General features: G+C 47.1%; 1 protein-coding gene across 3 annotated transcripts in view; it reads left to right on the plus strand.

The window, feature by feature from the left end:
* rbl1 (retinoblastoma-like 1 (p107)) overlaps nt 1–26424 on the plus strand; it is an 83870-nt gene extending 57446 nt beyond the window's left edge. Inside the window, exons 17-23 of one of the 3 annotated variants that reach the window (XM_086005939.1) lie at nt 169–345; nt 2921–2992; nt 3413–3506; nt 4314–4525; nt 7643–7807; nt 17923–18095; nt 25316–26424. In XM_086005939.1, coding sequence (XP_085862065.1) covers nt 169–345; nt 2921–2992; nt 3413–3506; nt 4314–4525; nt 7643–7807; nt 17923–18093 — 891 coding nt within the window. In that variant the 3' untranslated portion in view covers nt 18094–18095; nt 25316–26424. Of the gene's footprint in view, nt 1–168; nt 346–2920; nt 2993–3412; nt 3507–4313; nt 4526–7642; nt 7808–17922; nt 19489–25315 lie in introns of those variants that run through there. The other 2 variants (XM_086005938.1, XM_086005941.1) reach the window with 2 other exon arrangements.
* The last annotated feature ends 655 nt before the right edge of the window (nt 26425–27079 follow it).

A 27079-nucleotide genomic window follows, 5' to 3' on the forward strand; every position in this document is an offset into this window, starting at 1 on the left:
ACCTGTTTGTCTATTCTGCTAACCTGTCATTCCTTCCTGAAGTCTTTTACAGTCTTCCTGACTGTTTAGCAACCCTCATATCAATATTTTTTTGGAGGGGTGGAATTTTTCTCTGTTTCTCTCTTTTGCTTTTCTCTCTTTTAACATACAGAAATATTTTCCTTCCAGGTATATCATCTGGCCAGTGTCCGTCTGCGTGACTTGTGTCTAAAGCTGGATGTGTCTGCAGATCTTCGTAGGAAGATCTGGACTTGCTTTGAGTATTCTTTGGTGCATTGCGCAGATCTGATGACAAACAGACACCTTGATCAGCTCCTCCTCTGTGCTGTCTACATAATGGCAAAGGTATGGTATTTGCCTTTCCAGATTGTGTGGCTCTCTCCCTTGTTCAAATGCTGAGCTAATCACCACTTGCTGAACTAGGGTTGCTGGGGTGTGTCTGAGGACATAGGAAACCTTTGACTTACCTGTTGGTACTCAATACAATTTCCCCAGGTCTCTTCTGTGATCGACGCAGCCACCCGGGTCCAGTTCGTGAGCCATCTGTCCTGTTACTGTTATCTCCAACTGCACTATGTCATTCTCTAGCCTATTCTACAAAAAAAGGGGGTAATGTATAAATGAAATGAAGCACACCAAAAGGCTGTGGGTTTTTTGTTAATCTATCTCGTTGTTGCATACTGGATTTCTTTAGAGGCTTCATGATGACAAGGCAGAACGACAAAGCTTTTCAATTTGTTTTCTTAGAAAGACCCTGGGACAAAGATTCAACATGAAGCTGTACCAGTGACTCAGATACAAAGTCCCTGTCTCTAAAATTCCCAGGGAAGGGAGAGGGGCGAGGGCTGAGCAGAACCTCTGCCCACTCACTGCTGATGTTCCAGTCCTGATTCGATGCCCGGGGCTAGGATACTTTGATTAATTTGCATGGCACCTGCACCCTTTCTGGGCACCAGCTTGACTGTGGGGGGGGGGGGGGAATTAGCGGGTTTGCCGGGCTGAAGAACCATCTCAGAAATATGTTTTAAAATGTGGCTGTCCTCTTTTGGCACTTTAGGCAATCTAATTGATCACTCTGCAAATAATTGCATTGCAAGACCAGACTTCTCATTTTCAAACTCTCTTCCCCTAGCAACTCATAGTGTGTCCAGCATTGCTAAAGGTGCAAATGAGGAAAATTCATTGATATATTTTCCTCATTTACCTGCCTGTGGAATATGGCTGCCCACTTGTGGGCATATGATGTGCCTGCCCTTGAAACTGCTGGGATTTCCAGCAAGGTTGAATCCCTGGAGTTCAACATTGACGTCTTGTTCCTAACTCAAAAGAAGTGGCTGTGTGGAAGCTGTGCAGTGACTTAAAACACCATCCTGAAACCTCTGTAATATTATAAAAGAAATGATCACTACTGGTTCTTTCAATGATAAGTACAGAATGGTGCGATTATATGGAGAACTACTGTATTATTACAACTACCTGATGAAAAAGTTTCCTGCAGTTGTAATCATCTTTGTCCAGAGAAGAATGAGGATGAGTTATAATTAATTTTAACTTAATTCTCGGGGTGTGGGCTTCACTGGCAAGGCCAGCATTTATTGCCCATCCCTAGTTGCTCTGCAAAGGTGGGGTAGGACTCCTTGAAATGCTGTAGCAGTTTGATACAACTGAGGGGTTTGCTAGGCCACTTCAGACTGGAGTCACATGTAACCCAGACCAGGTAAGGACGGCAGGTTTCATTCCCTAAAAGACATTAGTGAACCCGTTGGGTTCTTACGACAATCCGACAGCTTCATGGTCACTTTTACTGATTTCCAGATTTTTAAAAACTGAATTCAATTTCTCAAATTGCAATTGTGGGATTTGAACTCGCATTCTCTGGATTATTAGTCCAGTAACATAACCACTACTGTTAAAAGAGAGGAGTTAAGATCTTTTACTTGTGCTCACAGCCATTGCTAGTACTGAACTTGTGAGGGAACAGATGAGTCTGATTAATAGAGAGAGAAATACGGAAATGAAACACAAGAAAATGTGTGACCGGCAAAGGAAGTGACATTGTAAGATTGGAATATAAACTGAAAACGGGTCGATTTTGTCGAACCTGTCGGGAAGAAGGCGGGACTTCCCCTTTCGGGTTTCTGACAGGTGACGTCACATACTGCAATTTCATCTGTCAAGATTTCTGACAGATGAAATATCAGTGTCTCACAGCTGTTTGAAGCTGTGAAACACTGACAGTCTGATTTCTAAGCTGAGTCCTTCTATGCAGACTCAGTTAGAAATCTCAGCAGCACTAAAAGCTGCAGGCTGTCACTTTTGACAGATCGCAGCCGTTCAGCTTTAAGTTCCGGCTGACTGATGCGCTCCCAATGCCTACAGGAAGAAAGGCTGTAAAGGTAAGTAAAAGTTCTTTACATACTTTAGACACACCAAACACACTTACCTTTACACTCATGCACCCATCACTCACCTGAGCGCCGACATTGCGACCCCTCCAACTCCTTCAACCCGACGGCCCGCCACTCCAACCTGGCGTGGTTTGGAGCCATCGGGGAACCCACACGAAACCCCTTAAAATGGGGATTCGGCTAAAAACTGCCTGTTAACTACCTGTTAACAGGCAGTTAATTGGCACTAATCCCTTCCCGCCTGGTTTTGGCAGGTCCCAGTGCGGGGCGGGTACCCACCGCCCCTGAAACTTACGTGGGGTGGGGTTTTGGGCGGGATGGTGGCGGGACCCCCAAATTCAGGATTCACCCCCCCACACACCTGAAACCCCGCCTGACGGCTCCCCAGAAATCTCGCCCAGAGAGTGGGAAGAATTGTAGAGTGGGAGAGATCATTCCAGGATAAGAATTGCAATTTTTTTTTTAAACACCTCTCTGTTGTGTTTATTTTATTACTGATACTGTCTTTACAGGTTACTAAGGAGGACAGGTCTTTCACAGATATAATGAAATGTTACAGAAGCCAACCCCAAGCCAGCAGCCACGTGAGTTTGCATTCCTTATGTAGATCCTTATCCCTTTTTCACGCTTGGTTGTTTAAGGTGATTGGCAAAAGCACCAAAAACGACATAAGAAAAAACTTTTTTACGCAGCGAGTGGTTAGGATCTGGAATGCACTGCCTGAGAGGGTGGTGGAGGCCGACTCAGTCATGGCTTTCAAAAGGGAATTGGATAAGTACCTGAAGGAAAGAAATTTATGGGGAAGGGGCGGGAGACTGGGACTAGCTGAGGTGCTCTTGCAGAGAGCTGATACAGACTCGATGGGCCGAATTACCTTCTTCCGTGCTGTAACCATTCTATGATTCTAGTGTTCTTTTTAATAAGAAAATATATAAAAGTCTCACTGGCTGGTTCTCTGCAAGTGCCTTCTGTTTTGTGTAATTATTTTAAATTACTTTATTCAGGTGTACAGAAGCGTTCTCCTGAAAGGAGGGAGATGGTCGAGGATTACTGGTATTGATGAGCACATAGGGGAAGATGTCAACATGGAAGAGCAGGGTGAGTCATATTGCTCTACTGTGAGAATTCAGATATCCCCTGTGAGAATTTTTGGAACTTTTCCCAAGGTAGCAACTGGTCCAAATTTAACATGGAGAAGGGGCAGGGAAAGAAAGTGTTCTGTTTCATCAAGGCTGATTTTTATTGAACGCGCTTGAATTCCCTCCCTAAACTTCTCCACCTCCCTCTCCTCTTTTAAGACCCTCCTTAAAACCCATCTATTTGACCAAGCTTTTGGTCATCCCTTCTAATATCTGCTGCTTTGGTTTGGTATCCAGTTGTTAAATTACACCTCTGAAAATCCTCGGGACAATTTGTAAATGCAAGTTGTTACTGAACTTGAGATAGATTAAAAACATATGCTCTCGTCTACCATTCCTCCTCTCCGCGTGTGATACCATTTAAGTAGTAATAGTAAGCCACCTGCACACAGTCTGACATTTTGATATGTTCGTTCTCTCCCTGTTCCAGTGTCCTCACACCACAAAATACCTTGGCAGAGTAGATGGCTGGTATGAGGAATGCTCTTCTAACATTGTTGGGGCAGAGTGGATGGCGCTTTACTCTTCACCTTCCTGATCTGGGAGTGCTGAAAATGACAAAGTGTTCCATTCCCCGGCACTGATTTCCTACACTTTGAGAGCACTAAAATTATTGAAAAGATGCTCCTGGTGCAATTGTTTTGATTTTCACTGGGAATGGAATAAGAAAAGACACTTTCTGTATGGCATGATCAGTTATTTTAGAGAGTCCATCTTAAAACCTGAGAATAACATTTTTATTTTATTTTTTTTGTGCCACTTTTAGTGTCCAGCAGTGATGATCCTAGCTCGAAAAATAACAATGCGCACCACCCTGACAAGGCAAGCAGCCCTCCAGTGACTCCGGCCAGATTGTCCAAGTGTCCTGCGGCTATGGAGGAAGAGCGGGGTGATCTCATTAAGTTCTATAACAGTATCTATGTGAACAGGATTAAAGAGTTTGCACTGAAGTACTCCAATGTAAAACTGGAGTGTGGGGTAAGTAAACATGAGTGTTTGAGACTGCTTCTAACCAGCATTTCTGAAGTATAAGAAGTGCCACATACGTACAATGGCTTCATATAGCAAATTCCATTCATATTTGATGGGATTCCTGCATAGCTTTGTAACTGGTGTTTTGGGGATCACATACTGCAATTCTGTTTGGTTTTTTTTTTGCATGAAAGTAGCAACTTACTTTGGCTACAGAATATTAAGGGGCTGCTATTCCCCATCATCTGGACCGTGGCTGAGTCAAATTCCATTTTTATTACATCGGATTCTGGGATTTTTACCAGTGTTTTGTGGATTACATTCCGCAATTCCATCCTATTGGCTTTGAACATAAATGATAAGACAAAGTACAGAGATCTCCCTTTAATACAATACACTTTGCTTTTATGTTTGCACGGGAGGGATTGTGGCTTTAAGGGCACTGTACAGTTCAAAAGGGTGAACCTTGTTGAGATATTGGGGGTCATTTTAAGCGAACTCACCAGGTGGAATCCCACAGGATCGGGCAGAATGCCAGTTTTACACCCCGCCCGCCTAATATTTCTCTACATTAACTTCAGTGGAGAGTAAAATTGGGTGGAGTGTAAAACCGATCCCGTCACTTTTCAGACGGGCAGTTGAGGTTAAAATTGCCCCCAATTTGTGTCCAGTAACAGCTTAATCTTGCATCAAAAAACAGCCCTTTCAGAGCCAAGATAGCCAACTGGGAAACGGAACTTTTCGATCTGTATAATACAGGAAACTTTGTGCTATCCGGCACCGACGGGACCGAGCTGTTGCCGTTCCCTCAAAACTGCCGGACACACCAGCGTTAATGTTGAAGCATACGGAGCTTTTCATCTCCGTATCTGACAACAAACACTGTTGCTTAGCAACAGCTTCTAAACAGTCGGCCCGTACCTTGGAAGCGTCTCTCTGAAGCTGTTGCTAAGCTACAGAGACTTTGCAGAGCCTGACTGTTGGAAAAAAAAGCCACGAGAAGAAAAAAAACCTAACCAAACGGCTCCTGATTTTTGCCGGTGGCTCGAGCTTGCCGGACATTTAGCCTCCGGATAACACAAAGTGTCCTGTAAATAGATTCAGACTGTTCCGTTGCACACCCCCAGTGGCTCAGCCAGTTTATCCATTGAAGTGCTGAGCAATATAGACAGGCAAGGTTCCTGGATTGACCCCTAGTGCATGCTGAGTTAACTGATCCAGGAGTGCAGTAAAGAAAGAACTTGCATTTATATAGCGCCTGATGTCCTAAAGCACTTTATAGCCAATGATGTATTTTTGTAGTGTTATCACTGTTGTAATGTAAGAAACGTGGCAGCCAATTTGCACACAGCAAGGTCCCACAAACAGCAATGTGATAATGACCAGATAATCTGTTTTAGAGATGTTGATTGAGGGATAAATATTGGCCGGGACACCGAGGAGAACTCCCCTGCTCTTCTTCAAATAGTGCCATGGGATTTTTTACGTCCACCTAAGAGACGGGGCTTCAGTTTAACGTACATCCGAAATTCAGTAGTATGGATGCTCCAGTTGGCCTCGGATGAGGGAGGGGGAAACTGGGCAGGCCCATGTCCAGCATGTGTGTGGACATCGGATAAGGACAGGATTAGGTTTGGCTGTGGTGCCTCCTGACGTTGATTTGAAGGTTCACCCATTAGTATTGGGAATGGGGACAAGTTACCGAAGGGCAGTTGGTGCCTGTGGAACACTAATCAACAAGGAGTCAACTGCTTCAGCAGAGGGGAAGAAGAAATGGTTGAGTTAACTGCTTTGTTAAGTTGTTTTACAGGGTTTGCTATTGATAGCTTCTCAGGTCCAGTGGCTCAGCCACTGCTGTTAGTGTTAGGGCAGCTGACTCACACTGCGCTATATCTACTTGTACCATAACAGTTGAAGCCCCTTGTGACCTGAACCTGGATATTCGTGTCTTTTGCACGTGTATTTATTAAATCTACCTGAAGGCCGACCGGGGTAACAGTAAATGAGGCGAAGTTTGATTCAAATTGTAAAGCTGTTTTATTCCACAGTAAGGTGAACACACAGAGCCATAGTTGTGATCAGATTCATATGTTTTGTAGGAATTGCCATATGAGGAAAGACCTCAGTCCGTCTAGTTCGCCTTCTACCAACCTGGAAGTTGCATAAAACAACGATAATGGAGTTGTTGGATTCACTTAATTCAATCAGTGCAACTTATCTAAGCATGATACATGAAAATATTAACAAGTTTCCTCTCTTGAAGACCAACTCCTCTCCATCCTGACTTTTTAAGCCTGCTTTTTCTGGGACCTTTTGCCTCAGATACAGTTTCTGTTGTAACAGCGAGATTGATTTTTTGGTATCTGACACTACTTTATTCCTGACCGTTCACAGTCAGAGCGACAAAAATCTTCCAACGCAATGGATGTGAGGTGTTTATGAACTATGGAAACAAGCCACCAAATTCATTACTATTTACAGTAATATGAGGAAACAACATCAAAATTAGCTCATTAACATCTCAGGCCCCGTTTTTTCCTTGCAGTAATAAACTATCCTTTTAAGATACAACATTAAGAGTAACAATTTCCAAATCCTTCCTGTGGCAAAATGGTCAAAAAATCAAGAAAGTTGCCACAGGGTATTTCTTTTTGAGAAACCTACACGTGGTTAGTAACGTCGAAGTACAGTACATTGACACACCAGCAGAGTGATGGCCCAGGCTTGGCTTCTCACACTGCTGGGTGCCCATTACAGCCTTGCTACTATGGGGAAGTGCTATGGGGAGACCAGTGCTTCCTTCTGGGAGAACGTACTCTCTGGTCTGCTATGCTCCTTTGCACCTCCTTGTATCCTGTGGGGTGGTGCCTGGGAAGAGATTGTTTGTGAGGACTAGTGAGCAAAATGGAAAGAATAAGAGAAACTTACTGTTTAGAAAGTAGGGTAAAGAAATCTATATATAGGGAAGCCTGCGTATACCATGACGTTTGGAACAGACTCTGGACGTAATTTCCTAATAAGCAGATTTGGGACTGATTAACAGCTGGTCTTTAAGACTGGCTGTACTGAGTTTAATTCCTGTGTATCAGCATCAAACTACAGCTGTGAATTTTACCTCGACAGGTGGAAGCACCCCCACTGTCTCCCTTTCCAAATGTTAAGCCCCACCCTGTATCTCCACGACGAATATCACAGCGACACGCAGTCTACGTCTCTCCTCACAAAAACGGCACCTCCCTCACACCACGTACAGCCATGATGTACAGGTTTAACCGCAGCCCATCAAAGGTGAGCCTTTCGCCCTTAAAACATTGATCACGTTTGTTGTATTTCAGGTTTATTTAGCAGAGATTAATACTGGTTTTAAACATTCTAACCTGATTCAGGTTGTTCAAAGATGTTGATGGACATTATTGTGCGATAGAATTTCTGTACAACTGTCTGACAGCTCTATCGAAGGCATGTTAAGAAATATTTACGTTGTTTAGTTACATTCCCCATTTTTCTGTTTTGTAATTGTGCCCCTGAGAAAGTAGGTTGGTGACTAACTTACTCATTTGTTAAAGGCCTGTGCATCATTCTTCTCTCAGAGGTATATGAGAGGCTTATGGTGGTTAGTGCATTTTCTCTTCCTTATTGGGAACTTGTGTAATGAGTGATCAGCAAAAACCTCAGTAGTGTGCTGTCGTACTGAACCATGCAGAAGAAATGGCAGACCAACTAAATTCATACTTTGCTTCTGTCTTCACAAAGGAGGACACAAATAACCTCCCAGAAATACCGGGGAACATAGGGCCTGATGAAAGGGTGGAACTGAAAGAAATCAGTATTTGTAGGGAAATGGTGTTAGGGAAATTGATGGGACTAAAGGCCGATAAATCCCCAGGGCCTGATAATCTACATCCCAGGGTACTTAAGGAAGTGGCCCTGGAAATAGTAGATGCATTGCTGGTCATCTTCCAGAACTCGATAGACTCTGGAACAGTACCCATGGATTGGAGGGTAGCTAATGTTACCCCACTATTCAAAAAAGGTGGTCGAGAAAAAGCGGGGAATTATAGACCGGTAAGCCTGACATCGGTAGTGGGGAAAATGCTAGAATCTATTATAAAAGATGTAATAGCAGAGCACTTGGTAAGCAGTGACAGGATCAGACAAAGTCAACATGGATTTACAAAAGGTAAATCATGCTTGACTAATCTACTGGAATTTTTGAGGATGTAACTGGTAAAATAGATAAGGGAGAACCAGTGGATGTGGTGTATTTGGACTTTCAGAAGGCTTTCGATAAGGTCCCACATAAGAGATTAGCGTGCAAAATTAAGGCACATGGGATTGGGGGCAAGGTATTGACTTGGATAGAGAACTGGTTGGCGGACAGAAAGCAAAGAGTTGGAATAAACGGGTCGTTTTCCGAGTGGCAGGCAGTGACTAGTGGGGTACCGCAAGGATCGGTCCTAGGACCCCAGCTGTTCACAATATATATTAATGATCTGGACGAGGGAATTGGATGTAATATCTCCAAATTTGCAGACGACACAAAGCTGGGTGGGAGGGTAAGCTGTGAGGAGGATGTCGTGAAACTCCAGTACGATTTGGACAGATTGGGTGATTGGGCAGAAACATGGCAAATGCACTATAATGTGGATAAATGTGAGGTTATCCACTTTGGTGGCAAAAACAGGAAGGCAGATTATTATTTGAATGGCAATAGATTGGGAGAAGGGGAAGTGCAAAGAGACCTGGGTGTTCTTGTGCACCAGTCGCTGAAGGTAAGCATGCAGGTGCAGCAGGCGGTTAAGAAGGCAAATGGTATGTTGGCCTTCGTAGCAAGAGGGTTCGAGTACAGGAACAAGGATGTCTTGCTACAGTTGTACAGGGCCTTGGTGAGACCGCACCTTGAGTATTGTGTGCAGTTTTGGTCGCCTTACCTGAGGAAGGACGTTCTTGCCATGGAAGGAGTGCACGAGCCTGAGCCACGAGCGAATTTGGCTAGGATAAATAAAATTAAAGAGTTAAATGCGTGGCTCAAAGACTGGTGTGGGAGAAATGGGTTTTGCTTCTTGGGACACTGGCACCAGTACTGGGACAGGAGGGAGCTGTTCTGTTGGGACGGACTCCACTTGGCCAGTGCTGGGACTAGAGTCCTGGCGAATCATATAACTAGGGCTGTAGAGAGGGCTTTAAACTAATTAGTGGGGGGGAGGTTTCTAGAGAGCAAATCATAGAAATGACAACAGAGAAGGTCATAGACATAGGTAGCAGTGGGGGAATTAAAAAACAGAATGTGTCAGGAAGGGACAGAAGGTATGGAGTAAAAAGTAAAGTACTAAAAAGGGAAAAAACAGGAACTAAGTGTTACAAAACATATTTGAAAGTTCTTTATCTGAATGCACGTAGCATTCGTAACAAAATGAATGAGTTAACGGCACAAATAATGACATATGGGTATGATCTTGTGGCCATTACAGAAACATGGCTGCAGGGTGACCATGACTGGGAATTAAACATACCAGGTTATTTAACAATCAGGAAGGACAGGCAGGAAGGGAGAGGAGGTGGGGTGGCTATGTTAATAAAGGAAGGAATCACTATAATACAGAGAAATGATATTGGGTCAAAGGAGCACGATAGTGAAACAGTTTGGGTGGAGGTAAGGAATAATAAGGGGAAAAAAACACTAGTGGGTGTAGTCTATAGGCCTCCGAACAGTTGCAACTCTGTTGGACGGAGTATTAATCAGGAAATAGTTGAGGCTTGTAATAAGGGAACAGCTATAATTATGGGGGATTTTAATTATCATATTAACTGGACAAATCAAATTGGGCAGAGCAGCCTTGAGGAAGAGTTCATTGAGTGTATTAGGGATGGGTTTCTTGAGCAGTATGTAACTGAACCGACCAGGGGGCAAGCAACCTTAGATTTGGTCCTGTGTAATGAGACAGGATTAATTAAAAATGTCCTAGTAAAGGATCCCCTTGGAATGAGTGACCATAACATGGTTGAGTTCCATATTCAATTAGAGGGTGAGAAGGTTGGATCTCAAACAAGCGTGCTGAGCTTGAATAAAGGAGACTATGAAGGTATGAGAGCGGAATTAATGAGAGTAGACTGGGAAAATAGATTAAAGGGTAAGACAGTACATGACCAGTGGTGTACATTTAAGGAGTTATTTTACAACTTCCAAAAAAAATATATTCCACTGAGGAAAAAAGGGTGTAAAAGAAAAGATAGCCATCCGTGGCTAAGTAAAGTAATTAAGGATAGTATCCGACTAAAAACAAGGGCATATAAGGTAGCCAAATCTAGTGGGAGGATGGAAGATTGGGAAGTCTTTAAAAGACAGCAAAAAATAACAAAAAGATTGATTAAGAAAGGGAAGATAGATTATGAAAGTAAATTAGCAAAATATATAAAAACAGACAGTAAAAGTTTCTATAGTTATATAAAAAGAAAAAGGGTGGCTAAAGTAAATGTTGGTCCCTTAGAGGATGAGACCGGGAAATTAATGGTGGGAAACATGGAGATGGCAAAAACACTGAACAATTACTTTGTATCAGTCTTTACAGTAGAGGACACTAAGAATATCCCAACACTGGACAAACAGGGGGCTCTAGGGGGGGAGGAACTAAATACAATTAAAATCACTAAGGAAGTGGTACTTGGTAAAATAATGGGACTCAAGGCGGATAAATCCCCTGGACCTGATGGCTTGCATCCCAGGGTCTTGAGGGAAGTAGCGGTAGGGATTGTGGATGCATTGGTAATAATTTTCCAAAACTCACTGGACTCAGCAAAGGTCCCGGCAGATTGGAAAACTGCTAATGTAACACCATTATTTAAAAAGGGTAGTAGGCAGAAGGCTGGAAACTATAGACCTGTTAGCCTAACATCTGTGGTTGGTAAAATGTTAGAGTCCATTATTAAGGAGACAGTAACGGGACATTTGGATAAACACAATTTAATAGGGCAAACTCAGCATGGTTTCATGAAGGGGAAGTCATGTTTAACAAATTTGCTTGAGTTTTTTGAGGAAGTAACATACAGGGTGGATAAAGGGGAACCAGTGGACGTAGTGTATTTAGACTTCCAAAAGGCATTTGATAAGGTGCCACACAAAAGATTATTGCTCAAGATAAAAAATCACAGGATTGGGGGTAATATTCTGGCATGGGTGGAGGATTGGCTCTCTAACAGAAAGCAGAGAGTTGGGATAAATGGTTCGTTCTCAGATTGGCAACCAGTAACTAGTGGTGTTCCGCAGGGGTCAGTGCTGGGTCCCCAACTCTTTACAATCTATATTAACGATTTGGAGGAAGGGACCGAGTGTAACATATCAAAGTTTGCAGATGATACAAAGATGGGACGGAAAGTAGTGAGTGAGGAGGACATAAAAAACCTGCAAAGGGACATAGACAGGCTAAGTAAGTGGGCAGAGATTTGGCAGATGGAATACAATACTGGAAAGTGTGAAGTTATGCACTTTGGCAGGAAAAATCAGAGAGCAAGTTATTATCTTAATGGCAAGAAACTGGAAAGTACTGTAGTACAAAGGGATCTGGGGGTCCTGGTGCACGAAACTCAAAAAGTTAGTATGCAGGTGCAGCAAGTGATCAAGAAGGCCAATGGAATGTTGGCTTTTATTGCTAGGGGGTTGGAATATAAAAACAGGGAGGTATTGCTGCAGTTGTACAAGGTATTGGTGAGGCCGCACCTGGAATACTGCATACAGTTTTGGTGTCCATACTTAAGAAAAGACATACTTGCTCTCGAGTCAGTACAAAGAAGGTTCACTCGGTTAATCCCGGGGATGAGGGGGTGGTCATATGAGGAGAGGTTGAGTAGATTGGGACTCTACTCATTGGAGTTCAGAAGAATGAGAGGCGATCTTATTGAAACATATAAGATTGTGAAGGGGCTTGATCGGGTGGATGCGGTGAGGATGTTCCCAATGATGGGTGAAACTAGAACTAGGGGGCATAATCTTAAAATAAGGGGCTGCTCATTCAAAACTGAGATGAGGAGAAACTTCTTCACTCAGAGGGTGGTAGGTTTGTGGAATTTGCTGCCCCAGAAAGCTGTGGAAGCTACATCATTAAATAAATTTAAAACAGAAATAGATAGTTTCCTAGAAGTAAAGGGAATAAAGGGTTACGGGGAGCGGGCAGGAAATTGGACATGAGTCTGGGTTCGGAATGGTCATGGCCCTGTGGGTAGTGGAGCGGGCCCAGGGGCCGTGTAGCCTTGTTCTGCTCCTACCGTGTTCTAATTCTGTTAGATTTCAGGAGATGGTTTTATTCCTGTTCCTGGCTGGGGTGGAGATCGCCTTTACAGAAGGTAAGTACTGTAGAAAATATAGGGACAGAGTGATCTCCTGGAAGAATTTCGATCGCCTAGATGGGTCGGAGAGGAATTTCCCAGATTTTTTTCTCCCAAATTGGCCATTGGGTCTTTATCTGGTTTTTCGCCTCTCCCGGGAGATCACATGGGTTCGGGTGGATGCAGAGTGATAGAAGATTTGAGGTTAGGATCAGATCAGCCATGATCTTATTGAATGGTGGAGCAGGCTCGAGGGGCCGATTGGCCTACTCCTGCTCCTATTTCTTATGTTCTTATGTTCACCAGGCTGATACCTGGGATGGCAGGAATGACCTATGAGGAGAGATTGTGTCGATTGGGCTTATACTCACTGGAGTTTAGAAGATTGAGAGGGGATCTCATCGAAACTTATAAAATTCTGTCAGGCCTGGACAGACTAGATGCAGGAAGGATGTTTATGATGGCCGAGGAGTCCAGAACCAGGGGTCATAGTCTAAGGATAAGGGGTAAACCATTTAGGACTGAAATGAGGAGGTATTTCTTCACCCAGAGAGTGGTGAACCTGTGGAATTCTCTGCCACAGAGGGCGGTGGAGGCCAGTTCATTAAATATATTCAAGAAAGAGTTGGATATATTTCTTGAGGCTAAAGGGATCAAGGGATATGGGGAGAAGGCAGGGACAGGGTACTGAATTTGGATGATCAGCCATGATCTCATTGAATGGCGGAGCAGGCTCGAAGGGCCGAATGGCCTACTCCTGCTCCTATCTTCTATGTTACTATGTAAGGTCCCACGGTCAAAGGCCACAGCCCAGAAATTACAGAATGAACTGGACAAAATAAATGTAAGAAGTCACACAACACCAGGTTATAGTCCAACAGTTTTATTTGAAATCACAAGCTTTCAGAGCGCTGCTCCTTCGTCAGGTGAAGTGGGGAGATGCATAAAGACACAGCTTATATAGTCAGAGAATAATGCCGGATGATTACAGGTAATCTTTCTAACTGCCATTTATCACACCTCGGCAGAGAGATAATCACAGCAATCAAAGGTGTGAATGGTGTCCAAACAGGTCAGTCAGGAAAACATTACATCAAAGAACAATGAGGTGGGGTCACAAGGGGTCAAATATTGCAGATGCTGGGGTCTGTATGAAAAACAAAAAACATTTTTTTTGCTGGAAATCACAGCAGGTCCGGCCGCATCTGTGTAGAGAGAACCAGCCAACGACGACTCGAGTCTGGATGACCCTACGTCAGGTGGGGTTACATGTAGCGTGACATGAACCCAAGATCCCGGTTGAGGCCGTCCTAATGAGTGCGGAAGTTGGCTATCAGTTTCTGCTCTACGATTTTGCGTTGTCGTGTGTCTCGAAGGCCGCCTTGGAGAATGCTTACCCGAAGATCGGAGGCTGAATGTCCTTGACTGCTGAAGTGTTCCCCGACTGGGAGGGAACACTCCTGCCTGGCGATTGTTGCGCGGTGTCCGTTCATCCGTTGTCGCAGTGTCTGCATGGTCTCGCCGATGTACCATGCTCCGGGGCATCCTTTCCTGCAACGTATGAGGTAGACAACGTTGGCCGAGTCACATGAGTATGTACCTGGTGGGTGGTGTCCTCACGTGTGATGATGGTATCTGTGTTGATGATCTGGCATGTCTTGCAGAGGTTGCCATGGCAGGGTTGTGTGGTGTCGTGGTCGCTGTTCTCCTGAAAGCTGGGTAATTTGCTGCGAACGATGGTCTGTTTGAGGTTAGGTGGCTGTTTGAAGGCGAGTAGTGGAGGCGTGGGGGTGGCCTTAGCGAGGTGTTCGTCGTCATCGATGACATGTTGAAGGCTGCGAAGAACATGGCGTAGTTTCTCCGCTCCGGGGAAGTACTGGACGACGAAGGGTACTCTGTTGGTTGTGTCCCGTGTTTGTCTTCTGAGGAGGTCTGTGATTTTTTGCTGTGGCCCGTCGGAACTGTCGATCGATGAGTCGAGCATCATATCCTGTTCTTACAAGGGCGTCTTTCAGCGTCTGTAGGTGTCCATCGCGTTCCTCCTCGTCTGAGCAGATCCTGTGTATTTGCAGGGCTTGTCCATAGGGGATGGCTTCTTTAACGTGGTTAGGGTGGAAGCTGGAGAAGTGGAGCATCCTGAGGTTGTCCATGGGCTTGCGGTAGAGTGAAGTGCTGAGGTGTCCACCTTTGATGGAGATTCGTGTGTCCAAGAATGAAACCGATTCTGAGGAGTAGTCGACTCGTCGATCGACAGTTCCGACGGGCCACAGCAAAAAATCGCATAGACCTCCTCAGAAGACAAACACGGGACACAACCAACAGAGTACCCTTCGTCGTCCAGTACTTCCCCGGAGCAGAGAAACTACGCCATGTTCTTCACAGCCTTCAACATGTCATCGATGACGATGAACACCTCGCTAAGGCCATCCCCACGCCTCCACTACTCACCTTCAAACAGCCGCCTAACCTCAAACAGACCATCATTCGCAGCAAATTACCCAGCTTTCAGGAGAACAGCGACCACGACACCACACAACCCTGCCATGGCAACCTCTGCAAGACACGCCAGATCATCAACACAGACACCATCATCACACGTGAGGACACCACCCACCAGGTACATGGTACATACTCATGTGACTCGGCCAACGTTGTCTACCTCATACGTTGCAGGAAAGGATGCCCCGGAGCATGGTACATCGGCGAGACCATGCAGACACTGCGACAACGGATGAACGGACACCGCGCAACAATCGCCAGGCAGGAGTGTTCCCTCCCAGTCGGGGAACACTTCAGCAGTCAAGGACATTCAGCCTCCGATCTTCGGGTAAGCATGCTCCAAGGCGGCCTTCGAGACACACGACAACGCAAAATCGTCGAGCAGAAACTGATAGCCAAGTCCCGCACTCATTAGGACGGCCTCAACCGGGATCTTGGGTTCATGTCACGCTACATGTAACCCCACCTGACGTAGGGTCATCCAGACTCGAGTCGTCGTTGGCTGGTTCTCTCTACACAGATGCGGCCGGACCTGCTGTGATTTCCAGCAAAAAAAATGTTTTTTGTTTTTCATACAGACCCCAGCATCTGCAATATTTGACCCCTTGTGACCCCACCTCATTGTTCTTTGATGTAATGTTTTCCTGACTGACCTGTTTGGACACCATTCACACCTTTGATTGCTGTGATTATCTCTCTGCCGAGGTGTGATAAATGGCAGTTAGAAAGATTACCTGTAATCATCTGGCATTATTCTCTGACTATATAAGCTGTGTCTTTATGCATCTCTCCACTTCACCTGACGAAGGAGCAGCGCTCCGAAAGCTTGTGATTTCAAATAAAACTGTTGGACTATAACCTGGTGCTGTGCGACTTCTTACATTTGTCCACCCCAGTCCAACACCGGCATCTCCACACCATGGACAAAATAAGTGAGTGGGCAGAATATCGGCAGATAACATTTAATGCAGACAAGTGCAGAGTACTATATACAGAGAAAGGGACAATGCACGTACTTGGTAAATGGTGCTGAAATAGCTACGGATGAAGTTGAAGAAGATCTCGGAGTCTCGGTAGAATTGACGCTCTACAGACCAAATAATGCAGAGCAGCAATCAACAAAGCTAATAGGATATTGAACTGTGTAGCCAAATCGGTGGAATATAAGTCCGAGGAAGTAGTGATCAGCCTGTACAGGGCTCCGTTCGGAGCACATCTTGAGAACTGTGCCAGTTCTGGCCACCGAGACACAAGGGAGATAGTCAAGCACTGGGAGCGCAGTGCAGAGAAGAGCCATTAGCCAGTGTGAGGGGTCTGAGTTGTGAGGAAAGACTGGAGTGACTTGTGCTTTTTGGTCTGGAGAGGGGGTCTCTGAGAGGTGATCTTATGGAGGTACATAAGATAGTTAATGGAATGGAAATGGTAGTTCTGGAATATTACTTCAAATTCAATTGCTGGAGTAGAACAAGGGGACACAAGTTTCAGTTAGTAAAAAGTAAACACAAGATTGAAAACAGGAAATTATTCTTTACACAAAGCGTGACCAACTCGTGGAATAAAACTCCCAGATAGACGAGTGGAGGCGAAAACACTGGAATAGTGTAAGAAACAATTAAATGCTGCAACAGGGGGGCTGTAGGATTTTTTGGATAGATGAATTAAGATGAGCCAAATGGCTTTCATCATCTGTAATTATCTTGTGATCCTGCGCCTGTGCTGAATTATCTCATCTCAGCCAGGGAGACTGTGGGGACGCTTCGATTCGCTTCAGTATGCCTCAGCCAGAGAGACTGTGGGGACACTTCGATTCGCTTCAGTATGCCTCAGCCAGGGAGACTGTGGGGACACTTCGATTCGCTTCAGTATGCCTCAGCCAGGGAGACTGTGGGGACACTTCGATTCGCTTCAGTATGCCTCAGCCAGGGAGACTGTGGGGACACTTCGATTCGCTTCAGTATGCCTCAGCCAGAGAAAGTAAAATTCAGCTGCTGCTCCCAATTCTGATTGCTGTTTTGTGTGTGTATTCATGCGTGTATGTGCTCGCTTGTGTGCGTGTGAGCATGCAGCTGTCGGTGAGGTCGGGGTCAATGTGATAGTTTACCCACCTCTGGATCAGATGTGAAGAATGCCCATTCAGGTAACTTATTAGAGGTAAAAACAGAAAATGCTGGAAACACTCAGCAGGTCAGGCAGCATCTGTGGAGAGAGAAACAGAGTTAGCGTTTAGGGTCGATGACCCTTCGTCAGAACTGTTCTGACGAAAGGTCATCGACCTGAAACGTTAACTCGGTTTCTCTCTCTCCACAGATGCTGCCTGACCTGCTGAGTATTTCCAGCATTTTCTGTTTTTATTTCAGATTTCCAGCATCCGCAGTATTTTGCTTTTGACTTATTAGAGGGCCTGATTCACCTAAGGAACTGTAGCTCAGTATTTGGAAGGACGGATAAGGCAACAAAATTTGAGGGAAGGAGGGGGTAAAATACCTGCATGTTAAAAGTCAGAATTATAAAAATTCTAATTCTAGTTGTAATATAATTGAATCACTGGTTTGTTGCTCACTCTTATCGTTCTGATATTTTCACAGAATCTCAGGGACATAAACTGCATGATCAAACAGGGGGAGCGGCTGAGCAGGAAGCGCGCGTTCACCATGGAAAGCGACAGTGAGTCTCCGGCAAAATGTCTCTGCCAAGAAAACGACGACATTTTGTTGAAGCGACTGCAGGATGTCGTCAGCGAGCGGGCAAACCGCTGAAAGTAATGTCACGCAACGTAGGGTTTTATTATGTAGAGTCAGACTTGTATAAGAAGATAGAGTATTATGTGTGGAAAGAGCCTAGAATTCCTCCCACATTCAGCCATCAGGTTGTGGCATGGCCACCAGACCCCTGTGTTCCTCTTCTTTAAACTAATTATCCAGTAATGGTTGTTCATTGGGAACAGACTTTGAACATACAGGGTCACTGGGTACTAAAGGAATAAAACAAAATGTCTGCTAATCAATCATCAGAAATTTCACGCTTTGGGCGTGCTGTGTGCACGACTGTTAGCAAGAGCAAGGGATCAACATTTCATATCAGTACCAGGTTTCACAGTTGCCTGCGGGTATGTTTTGGCCTTGTATGCAGTTAAATAATAGCCTCAGACATCAGGAAGAGTGTCTTTGGGATATCTGTGGCTTAGATTGGCCAGCGTGTTTTCAGTGATTGGTTTGGATTTAGGTTGCCGGCAGTTATTGTAGGTACAAGGAAGCTTCAAAAAGCTAACTTTTTATGATTATGTGTGTATTTTTTTAAGGGGGGGTCGGAGGGAGGAATCAATTAAAGAAAAAGGTAGCCAATCTGAGAGAGTGCAGCAGCCTCTCAGTAAAGCACTAATAAATCACCAACACCTGATGCAGTGGAATTCTCAGAGTGGAACGCATCTTATAATCCCTGTCCCCAAGAATAGCTGCAATATCCCGATTCATTAATTGTGGAGCTGAATGACTCTCCGTTGTTACAATCTACTCACATACAATGAACACAGTTGCACTAATCTCCCATGTGTAGCCCACAAGGTGCCTTGGAGTGCTGGATTAAAGGAATCAGGAGTCTTTTGAGTGAGTTTTGTGCTCGTTAGTGGAGGGATCTTAATGCTGGGGAATGGAGCGGTTTCTGTTTTGAACACCCAGTCCCAGCACCAACCATCTTCCAGGTCAGGTAAAGCACAGAGTAAAGCTCTCAACTGTATTGTTCCCGATTTACTTCAGCACCAATCTCAGGAGAGCACCTCCCTTACTGCATCAGTGTGACATTTTCTCATTTCCCATAACCTCCATCCTGTGGCCTCTGAGACTGTCAATATAGTGGCATCGGCTATAAAGTGCCTTATTGCCATCACTGCAGGGACTGATTTGTTTTAAGTTTGAGGGAGAGGGGGGGGGGAAATAAAGCACTCATTCCAGTTTGCCTTGAAGTTGTAATCTTTACTGAGAATTTTTGTTGTTATTTTCAGGTCCAGCTTACAACCTGAAGTAGTACAGACCATAGAGAATTCAATGCAGTTAGGAGAGGGTATTAGGATTTTCATGAATCTGTTTGCCATTGGGTTTGTGCCTGAAGAGAGACTGTGAGGATCAGCCTTTCCCATAAACCTTGTGCTATGCTGAGCTTTTGTGCCAGGCTCTTGTCCTTTCTCTCCTTGCCTCCATGAGAATAGTGCATTTTCCCATCCGCTTTTACAATTTTAAATTCAGATCTCTATCCAAGTAGTGTGGCTGATGGACTTTGGCATTTACACTCCTTGATATTTTAAAATCTTGTAACCATGACTGTCAAAACCTCCACACGTCCCAGGGATGCTATTCGTGTGCTGCAGAAGCCATTATCTTATCACATTTTAAGTATTATTTCATAGATGTGACATCCACTTTACACCAGTGATGATGATCATGTGCGAGTGAAGCGTCGGGTGATATCTCGGGGAGACAAGGTGCCGCAGTGGGTTAAACATTGTTCTTTCACCTGGGACTTGCGCTTGAATATAACCCAGACAGGTGAGAGGAAATTGGGCAGTTTCAACTTCTGTAAATCCTCATCTCAAAACTGCCCCAAATTTGGCACTAAATTGGCAGTTTTAATCAGGTCACAAAGTTGTCGGATAAGATTTTTCTTTGGTTAGCCTGGTGTCTGTCAGGAGTGAAAGCCCATCACTATGTTTAAGAGTCTCCGGGCTAGATTTTCAGTCGCTTGCGCCAGCAGTTAGCGCCTTAAGAGAAGTGATTTTCGGGCGCTATGCGTGTTGCGCCCGGGCGCAGCGCAGTTTGCGCCCCACCCCAAATTAAGTTGCCCGTTAGCGCCGGCGCAAAGTTTAGCGCCCGCCCGGATGCGCGCGCAGAAAATGACGTCACATCCTCGTGCAACGCCCTTTGTGCGCCCCGATTCCAAACTTCAGTCGGACCGCCCCATTGTGCGGCTGGCGGCCGGAGCGTTTGGAAAAAGGAACGCAACACAACCAGCGCGGGCCCCGGGGGGCGCAAATTAAAGGGGACGTACTCTCCAGTATAAAGGCCAGCCTTTTTTCAGAAAACACTCTTGTGCAACGCATTTCTGGAGACACAACAAGGAGGATAGCTAACTGGTTTCAAGCAGCAAGAGCCAGGTATTTTTGGACTCAGGCCAGAGCGCTGCAAGTGGCCTTTTGGAAATTAGAGTGTTTGCCAGGATTTGATGGGGGTTGCATGGGGTGCCAACGCCGAGCTGCAGCTCCATGTCCGTAGGGCTCGCAGACGCATTGTGAGAGGGGCAGCCCTGGCTAGAGGCAGAGGGGGCTACAGGCGTCGGCCACGTAGGCCTTACCCAGTCAGGCTATACCGCCAGCAGCGCTCCTACCTAAACATGAGCGCCGCGCGATGTGTTAAAAGGCTCCGATTCCGAAAGGAGGTGATTGCAGAGATCTGCCACCTGCTTCGCCGAGATCTGCGGCCAAAGCTCAGGTGCAGGACGTCTCTGTCGGTGGAAGTGAAGGTGACGGTGGCATTGAACTTCTATGCCACCGGCTCCTTCCAATACGCTGCTGGGGACATAGCAAACATCTCCCAGTACGGCACGCATCACTGCATCCGCCAGGTGACCGAAGCACTGTTCAGAAGGAGAAGCCAATTCATCTCCTTCCCCATGGCCCTGGAGAGCCAGCATCAGCGCGCATTGGGATTTTCCAGACTCGGGGAATTCCCCTTGGTGCAGGGCGCCATTGACTGTACGCATGTGGCTTTGCGGGCCCCTCTGGAGCATGGCGAGCAGTATCGCAACAGGAAGGGCTACCATTCTCTGAATGTGCAGCTGGTCTGTGACCACAAGCAGCGCATCATGGCAGTCAATGCCAGTTTCCCAGGCAGCAGCCACGATGCCTTTATCCTGCGGCAGAGTACTGTGCATGACATGTTCCAGGCACAGCCTCCCCCAAGAGGATGGCTACTCGGGGACAAAGGCTATCCTTTGTGCACCTGGCTCATGACCCCGCTCCGCGCGCCCAGGACCGCTGCTGAAGAGGCCTACAACGAGAGCCATCAAACCACCCGCAACATCATCGAGCTAACTATTGGGGCCCTCAAGCAGCGGTTCCGCTGCCTTGATTGCTCCGGAGGAGCTCTCCAGTATTCGCCGGACCGGGTCTCCCAATTTGTGGTGGTTTGCTGCATGCTACACAACCTGGCTATCCGCAGGACTCAGGCACTGCCACCTGACATTGGACCAGCACCTCAGGAGGAGGAGCATGAGGAGGAGGAGCAGGAGTACGTTCCCAGGAGGGAGCGACCAGGGCCAAGGGCCGCACGACGCCACCTTATTACACGGTACTTCTAAGCCCCCTGTCAGGGAATGGCCAGGGGCCATGAGGGAAGATGAATGCAGCCGCTCCGCAAGCCCTCAGCCGGCGAAGCCAACAAACACTAAGAAGAACAACCATGGAGACTGCATGAATAAAGGTAATTTTTTATTACACAAAAATGAAAAGCCCTTCCCACATGAATCCCCAAAAACAATAAACGGGCCCCACAAAAAGCCCAACAAACGACTCACTCCCACAAACTGGGGAGGAGTCACTCCACCTTTCTTCAAACCGGGCCTCAACGTCGGCCAAACGCAAAAAATAAGCCCTCCAACAACACAACCATGGGCAAAATAAAGATGGCCACCGCCATATAAAAGGAAAGCTGCCCACACCCTCTACTGAGTGGCCCGCGAGGGCGAGACCTTGCCCAGCCTTTTGCCTCCCCTGCCCGGCCTGCTGCTCCTTCGCAAGCTCTGCCCAGTGGCTGCTGCGAGGCTGGGGGAAGGCGCCTGAGTCTCAGATGCCCTTCCGCCAGATGCCGCTGGGGGGCGGCCTACACAGCGTTTGGGCCTCGAGGGGCCGTCTGCTGAGTGGCGCACCTGAGCCTGGCCACCATCAGCTGCAGCCGCTTGCCCTTGACGCCCCAGTGGGGGAATGGCGGCGACGGATGGCGCAATGTGGGCCAGCTGGCGTCTGGGATGCGCTGGCTGGTGCTGTGGCGCGGTGGCACTCGGTCGGGCCCGCACTGCAGGATCCGCAACAATCAGCTGAGGGGCGGCTCGCTGGGATGGTCCAGCGCGGCGGCTGCCCTGGCGATGCCTGCCTGAGACAGCGCGTGTGGCAGCAGTGAGTGCCCCTGTGGTCCTGGTGTGCGCGCGCATCACAGCCACCAGGGTCTTGATGGCATCAGTCAGCATGCGGCCACTCGCTGCAGTTGCTGCCCCGAACTCGCGCACACTGGTCGCCAGCGACTCGATGGCCTCAGGCATGCGCCCCACCACGCTCATGAGCTCTGTGTGGCGCCGGTCCGAATCCTCAGCCATCTTATCCAGCTTCCGCACCTCCTCCGAGGTGAAGGTGTCCGGACTGGAGTCGCGACTCTCCCGCTGGGGAGGAGGGGGCCGAACTATGGGACCCTTGCCGCGTTGGTGGCGGCGAGTGTGCCGAACAGCAGCACTCCCCTCTGATCCTTCCCCCCTTTGGGGGGAAGGCCACGGGCCACGCGCACGGCTCCTGGGTGGCTGGACACCACTGGTCCCAGAAGCTGCATTGCCCTGCGACAGTTCCTCCAGGCACTCGTCCAGTGAGGAGGTGTCAAGCATTTCCTCCTCTCCTGCGGGACGTGACTGTTCCCCCGAAGGTCCGGCTTGCTCCTCCTCCTCCTCCTGGTCGGAGGTGCTGTCACTGGCAGCTTCAGGGTCCTGGTCGTCACCAGCTGAAAGCAGGAATGCACAAGAGTAGCTTCAGAGTGAGGAGACGGCATCAGCGAGGGAGTTAGGACTGGTGGCATTCAGCGCATTGGTGGGACAGTGGCAAAGGAGGTAGCTCGGATGGGCCAGTGCGACGCGAGAGGGCCAAAAGGCGAGGTCCTTACCATTGCCGGGCAGTGGAGGGTCGGATACTCCGCACGCTGTGGGGACAATCACACGGGCTCCCATGAGCACACACACGCGCTCCTCCAGCCGAGTGAGCTTCTGCAGCTTGGCGCGGCCACCCCTGGCACGCGCCTGGTGATTAAATGCTACTTTAGCCTGCAAGAGAAAGGACGGGCTGTAAGTGCGCAGTGAAGCCCTGATGTAGTGTGCACTGCCTCCCATGGTGGAATAGCGTGGACAGAGTGAAGCCCTGATGTAGTGTGCACTGCCTCCCATGGTGGAATAGCTTGGACAAAGTGTAGAGTGCCGAATGGCCATGTGATGCTCATGACTGTCCCAATGCTGCTGGCTGAGGGCTGGCCAATAGGACTTTCAGCTCCCTTTGCCCATCATGTCAGGTGTACATGCAAGAATGAGGAGGAGACTGGAAAGGCTACTCACCTTCACAATCCTGGTCAGATCGTTGTATTTTTTACGACATTGTTTGTGGGTCCTGGGGGCATCGCCGGTGAATGTCACCCTCTGGGCGATCTGCTTCCAGGCTTTGGTGTAGTCGTGGTGGGTTGGATTCCTCCCACTCTCTGGGAACAAGATCTTGCGCCTCACCTCCAGAGCTGTGACCATTATGTCCAGATCACCCTCTGAGAAGCGCAGGGCACACTGACGGGCCTTCTCTGGCGTTGCCATGACTCCCTGGGGCTGAGCAGCAGTGTTGAGGCCTCTTTGCAAGGCTGCAGTGTGCAGGGCGTGGCAGCAGACCAATTCGTCCCTTCCCCCTTTAAGAGCTGGTCGGCGCCACGGGGTCTGCTGTCAGTCCAAAAATGACCGCACCCGCGCTGCGCCCCGCCTGGGCGCTATCCCTCTGGACCGCCGGCTTAGCGCCTAGAGATAGGAGTGGAACGCCTCTTTTAGCGCTCCACCAATCTCTTTGGGCGAAGCCACTGAATTTCCGGCAACGGGGCGCTACTTTGGGGCGGGCGCTAACTTCGGGCGGGCGCTAAGGTTAGCGCCCCAAAACTGTCTATACTGAAAATCTAGCCCTCCAAGTCTAGTTACTGAGGAATCTACGGGTAAAATTAGTGTTTGCCTGATACAGATTGCAAACTCTCCCTATAGGGACACACCCCACTTACCCAGGTCCAGAAAGCTTTGGTGTAGGTTGGCAGAGCCTGGGGTTAGGGTTCCCCAAGTGTATAGAGTTTAACCAATGATAGGGTGGTGGAAACAGATTTAATAGTAGCCTTCAAAGGGGAATTGGATAAATACTTGAAGGAGAAAAAAATTGCAGGGATGTGGGGAAAGAGCGGGGAAGTGAGACTAACTGGGTTGCTCTTCAAAAGATCCAGTGCAGACTCGATGGGCCGAATGGCCTCCTCCTGCTGTGATTCTATCAATTGAAACCGTGCAGCTGGAGCATTGGTACCCTTCCCACTGTTGGTCCAGTTACAACTACCTCCCCATTAGGGCATTGACTTGGTCTGATCCTCGACGTTCAGTTAGTGAGTCAGTCTGGCTGGCTAGTCAAACATCTGACAGTGCTGTCTGAAGTATCCGATTACTGAGTCCATCACAGAGGCTGGACCAGATTCTAAAAAGACGCAGCTACCTCTCCCCACCCCAAGGTTTAGGAAATGTAGTGTCACACTGCTGCTATACAGCTGCTGTACGGAGGTCGGCGCTGAGGTACAATGTTGGGACAGAATAGAGAGAGCTTTACTGTGCATCAAACCCAAGCTACACCTGACCTAGAATGCTTGGTGCTGATAATAATGAGCACAAAAATTCATAAGAAATATCAAATATATATAAAACGATAAGAATCCTTGCTGGTGCTATTTTCAAACAGTGGGTAACTTTTGAGCCACAGCAGATTATTAACTGAATTTAAGAAATACACACTGATGACTTAAAGACAAAATAAATGCTAAAAATACACAGCGGGCCAGTCAGCTTTTGAAAGAGAAAGATAGGTAAACACTTCAGGTGGGGCCCTTCATATATCAGTGATGTTTTATTTCCCCCCCCCTCCACACATTGGAAAGACTCAGATGTTATCCCATTATCCCACAGATGCTCTGATTTTACCTGTATATTTATATAAAAGTTGGAGCTTTCTACTGGTTGTCTGACCAGCAACGATGGGTGCTGCATCTCAGAGGGTTCCCCGAGGGTTTCTGAGTGACTCCTGCAAGGTCTGTGTGTTTGTCACTATTGCGTTAAGCTGTGGTGTTTTAAAATATATTGTGTAGCATCTACACGTGCCTTCTCTCCTTTCTACATATATACATCCTTTGTTGTGAAAAAGAGGGTGGGAGTTGTTAATTATCATGTATATTTGTATAGAGCTTACGTTTTAGATTATCCTATGCATTAATATTTGTACTTTTAATGCTTTGTGTATGGAATTGAGAGAGTTTCAGCTTTTGAATGTGAATGAAAATTTTAAGAAAATTTTGATTCTTATTTTGTTTTTCTCCCCCAAGATTTTAATTTTTTTGTGGGATTTTTAAAATTCTTTTCTGGGACATTAACAGCTAGCCTGCCACTTTCAGCTATGTCCCTAGACCAGAGCGGGGGAAACAGGTGAGGAGTTCATGTCCTCTCTCCCTCACTTCTGCTGGGATGAAAGTCTCCATTCTAAGCAGCTGAACTTTGAACACTCAGTTGTGGTAAGGCAGCCCACTGTTTGTCAGTGAAGTTCCTATATCACTTGTACCATGGGTCCGACTGATAGATGGGGAGAGCATTACCCAGGTGATGGAAAACGACTACTGAGTGCTTGGTTTGAGTATAAAACAAGGCTTTAATCAACTGTTTCAAAACCATGAGATTCTAGTTACATCACTAGTTCCTGGTTACAGAAACATCCTGAGCAAGCTGGGCCCACACCCGAGTATTTATACTCCTTGGACGGTGCCACCAGCTGGCCGCCCAGTGTTATTTCATGAGTCATGATAAGATTCATTACCCAGGGTAGTTCAATGTCTGCAACATCGCAAACATCTAGGAGTAGAATTTCTGCGGGGGTTTTCCCGATCGCAGTAACTGCGACAAAAAGGCAAGAGGAACAGCATGAATGGCCATTTACTCTGTTTCTAAAGGATTTCTGTCAACGTTCGTGGGAGATCGGGAGAAATCCTCATTGAAATTCTACCTCCTGGTCGCTATTGAGAGCTATATCGTAAATGGTAACGATCATTGGAAGAGTAATCGGGCAAAATCTTCCCGTTTTGTTTACGGTGTTGCTAACATATAGTGACCAGAGGAGTTTTCCCCCTACCCCATCTCTGCTAACATATAGCGACCAGGGGAATGCTCCCCCTCCTCCGCTAACATATAGTCGCCAGGGGAATGCGCCCCCTCCTCCGCTAACATATAGTCGCCAGGGGAATGCTCCCCCTCCTCCGCTAACATACAGGGACCAGGGGAATGCTCCCCCTCCTCCGCTAACATACAGCGACCAGGGGAATGCTCCCCCTCCTCCGCTAACATACAGCGACCAGGGGAATGCTCCCCCTCCTCCGCTAACATACAGGGACCAGGGGAATGCTCCCCCTCCTCCGCTAACATATAGGGACCAGGGGAATGCTCCCCCTCCTCCACTAACATACAGCGACCAGGGGAATGTTCCCCCTCCTCCGCTAACATACAGCGACCAGGGGAATGATCCCCCTCCTCCGCTAACATATAGGGACCAGGGGAATGCTCCCCCTCCTCCGCTAACATATAGGGACCAGGGGAATGCGCCCCCTCCTCCGCTAACATATAGGGACCAGGGGAATGCTCCCCCTCCTCCGCTAACATATAGCGACCAGGGGAATGCTCCCCCTCCTC

Source organism: Somniosus microcephalus, chromosome 13 (genome assembly GCF_052327205.1).
Source record: "Somniosus microcephalus isolate GS21.2 chromosome 13, FLI_Smic_1.0, whole genome shotgun sequence".
NCBI lineage: Eukaryota > Metazoa > Chordata > Chondrichthyes > Squaliformes > Somniosidae > Somniosus > Somniosus microcephalus.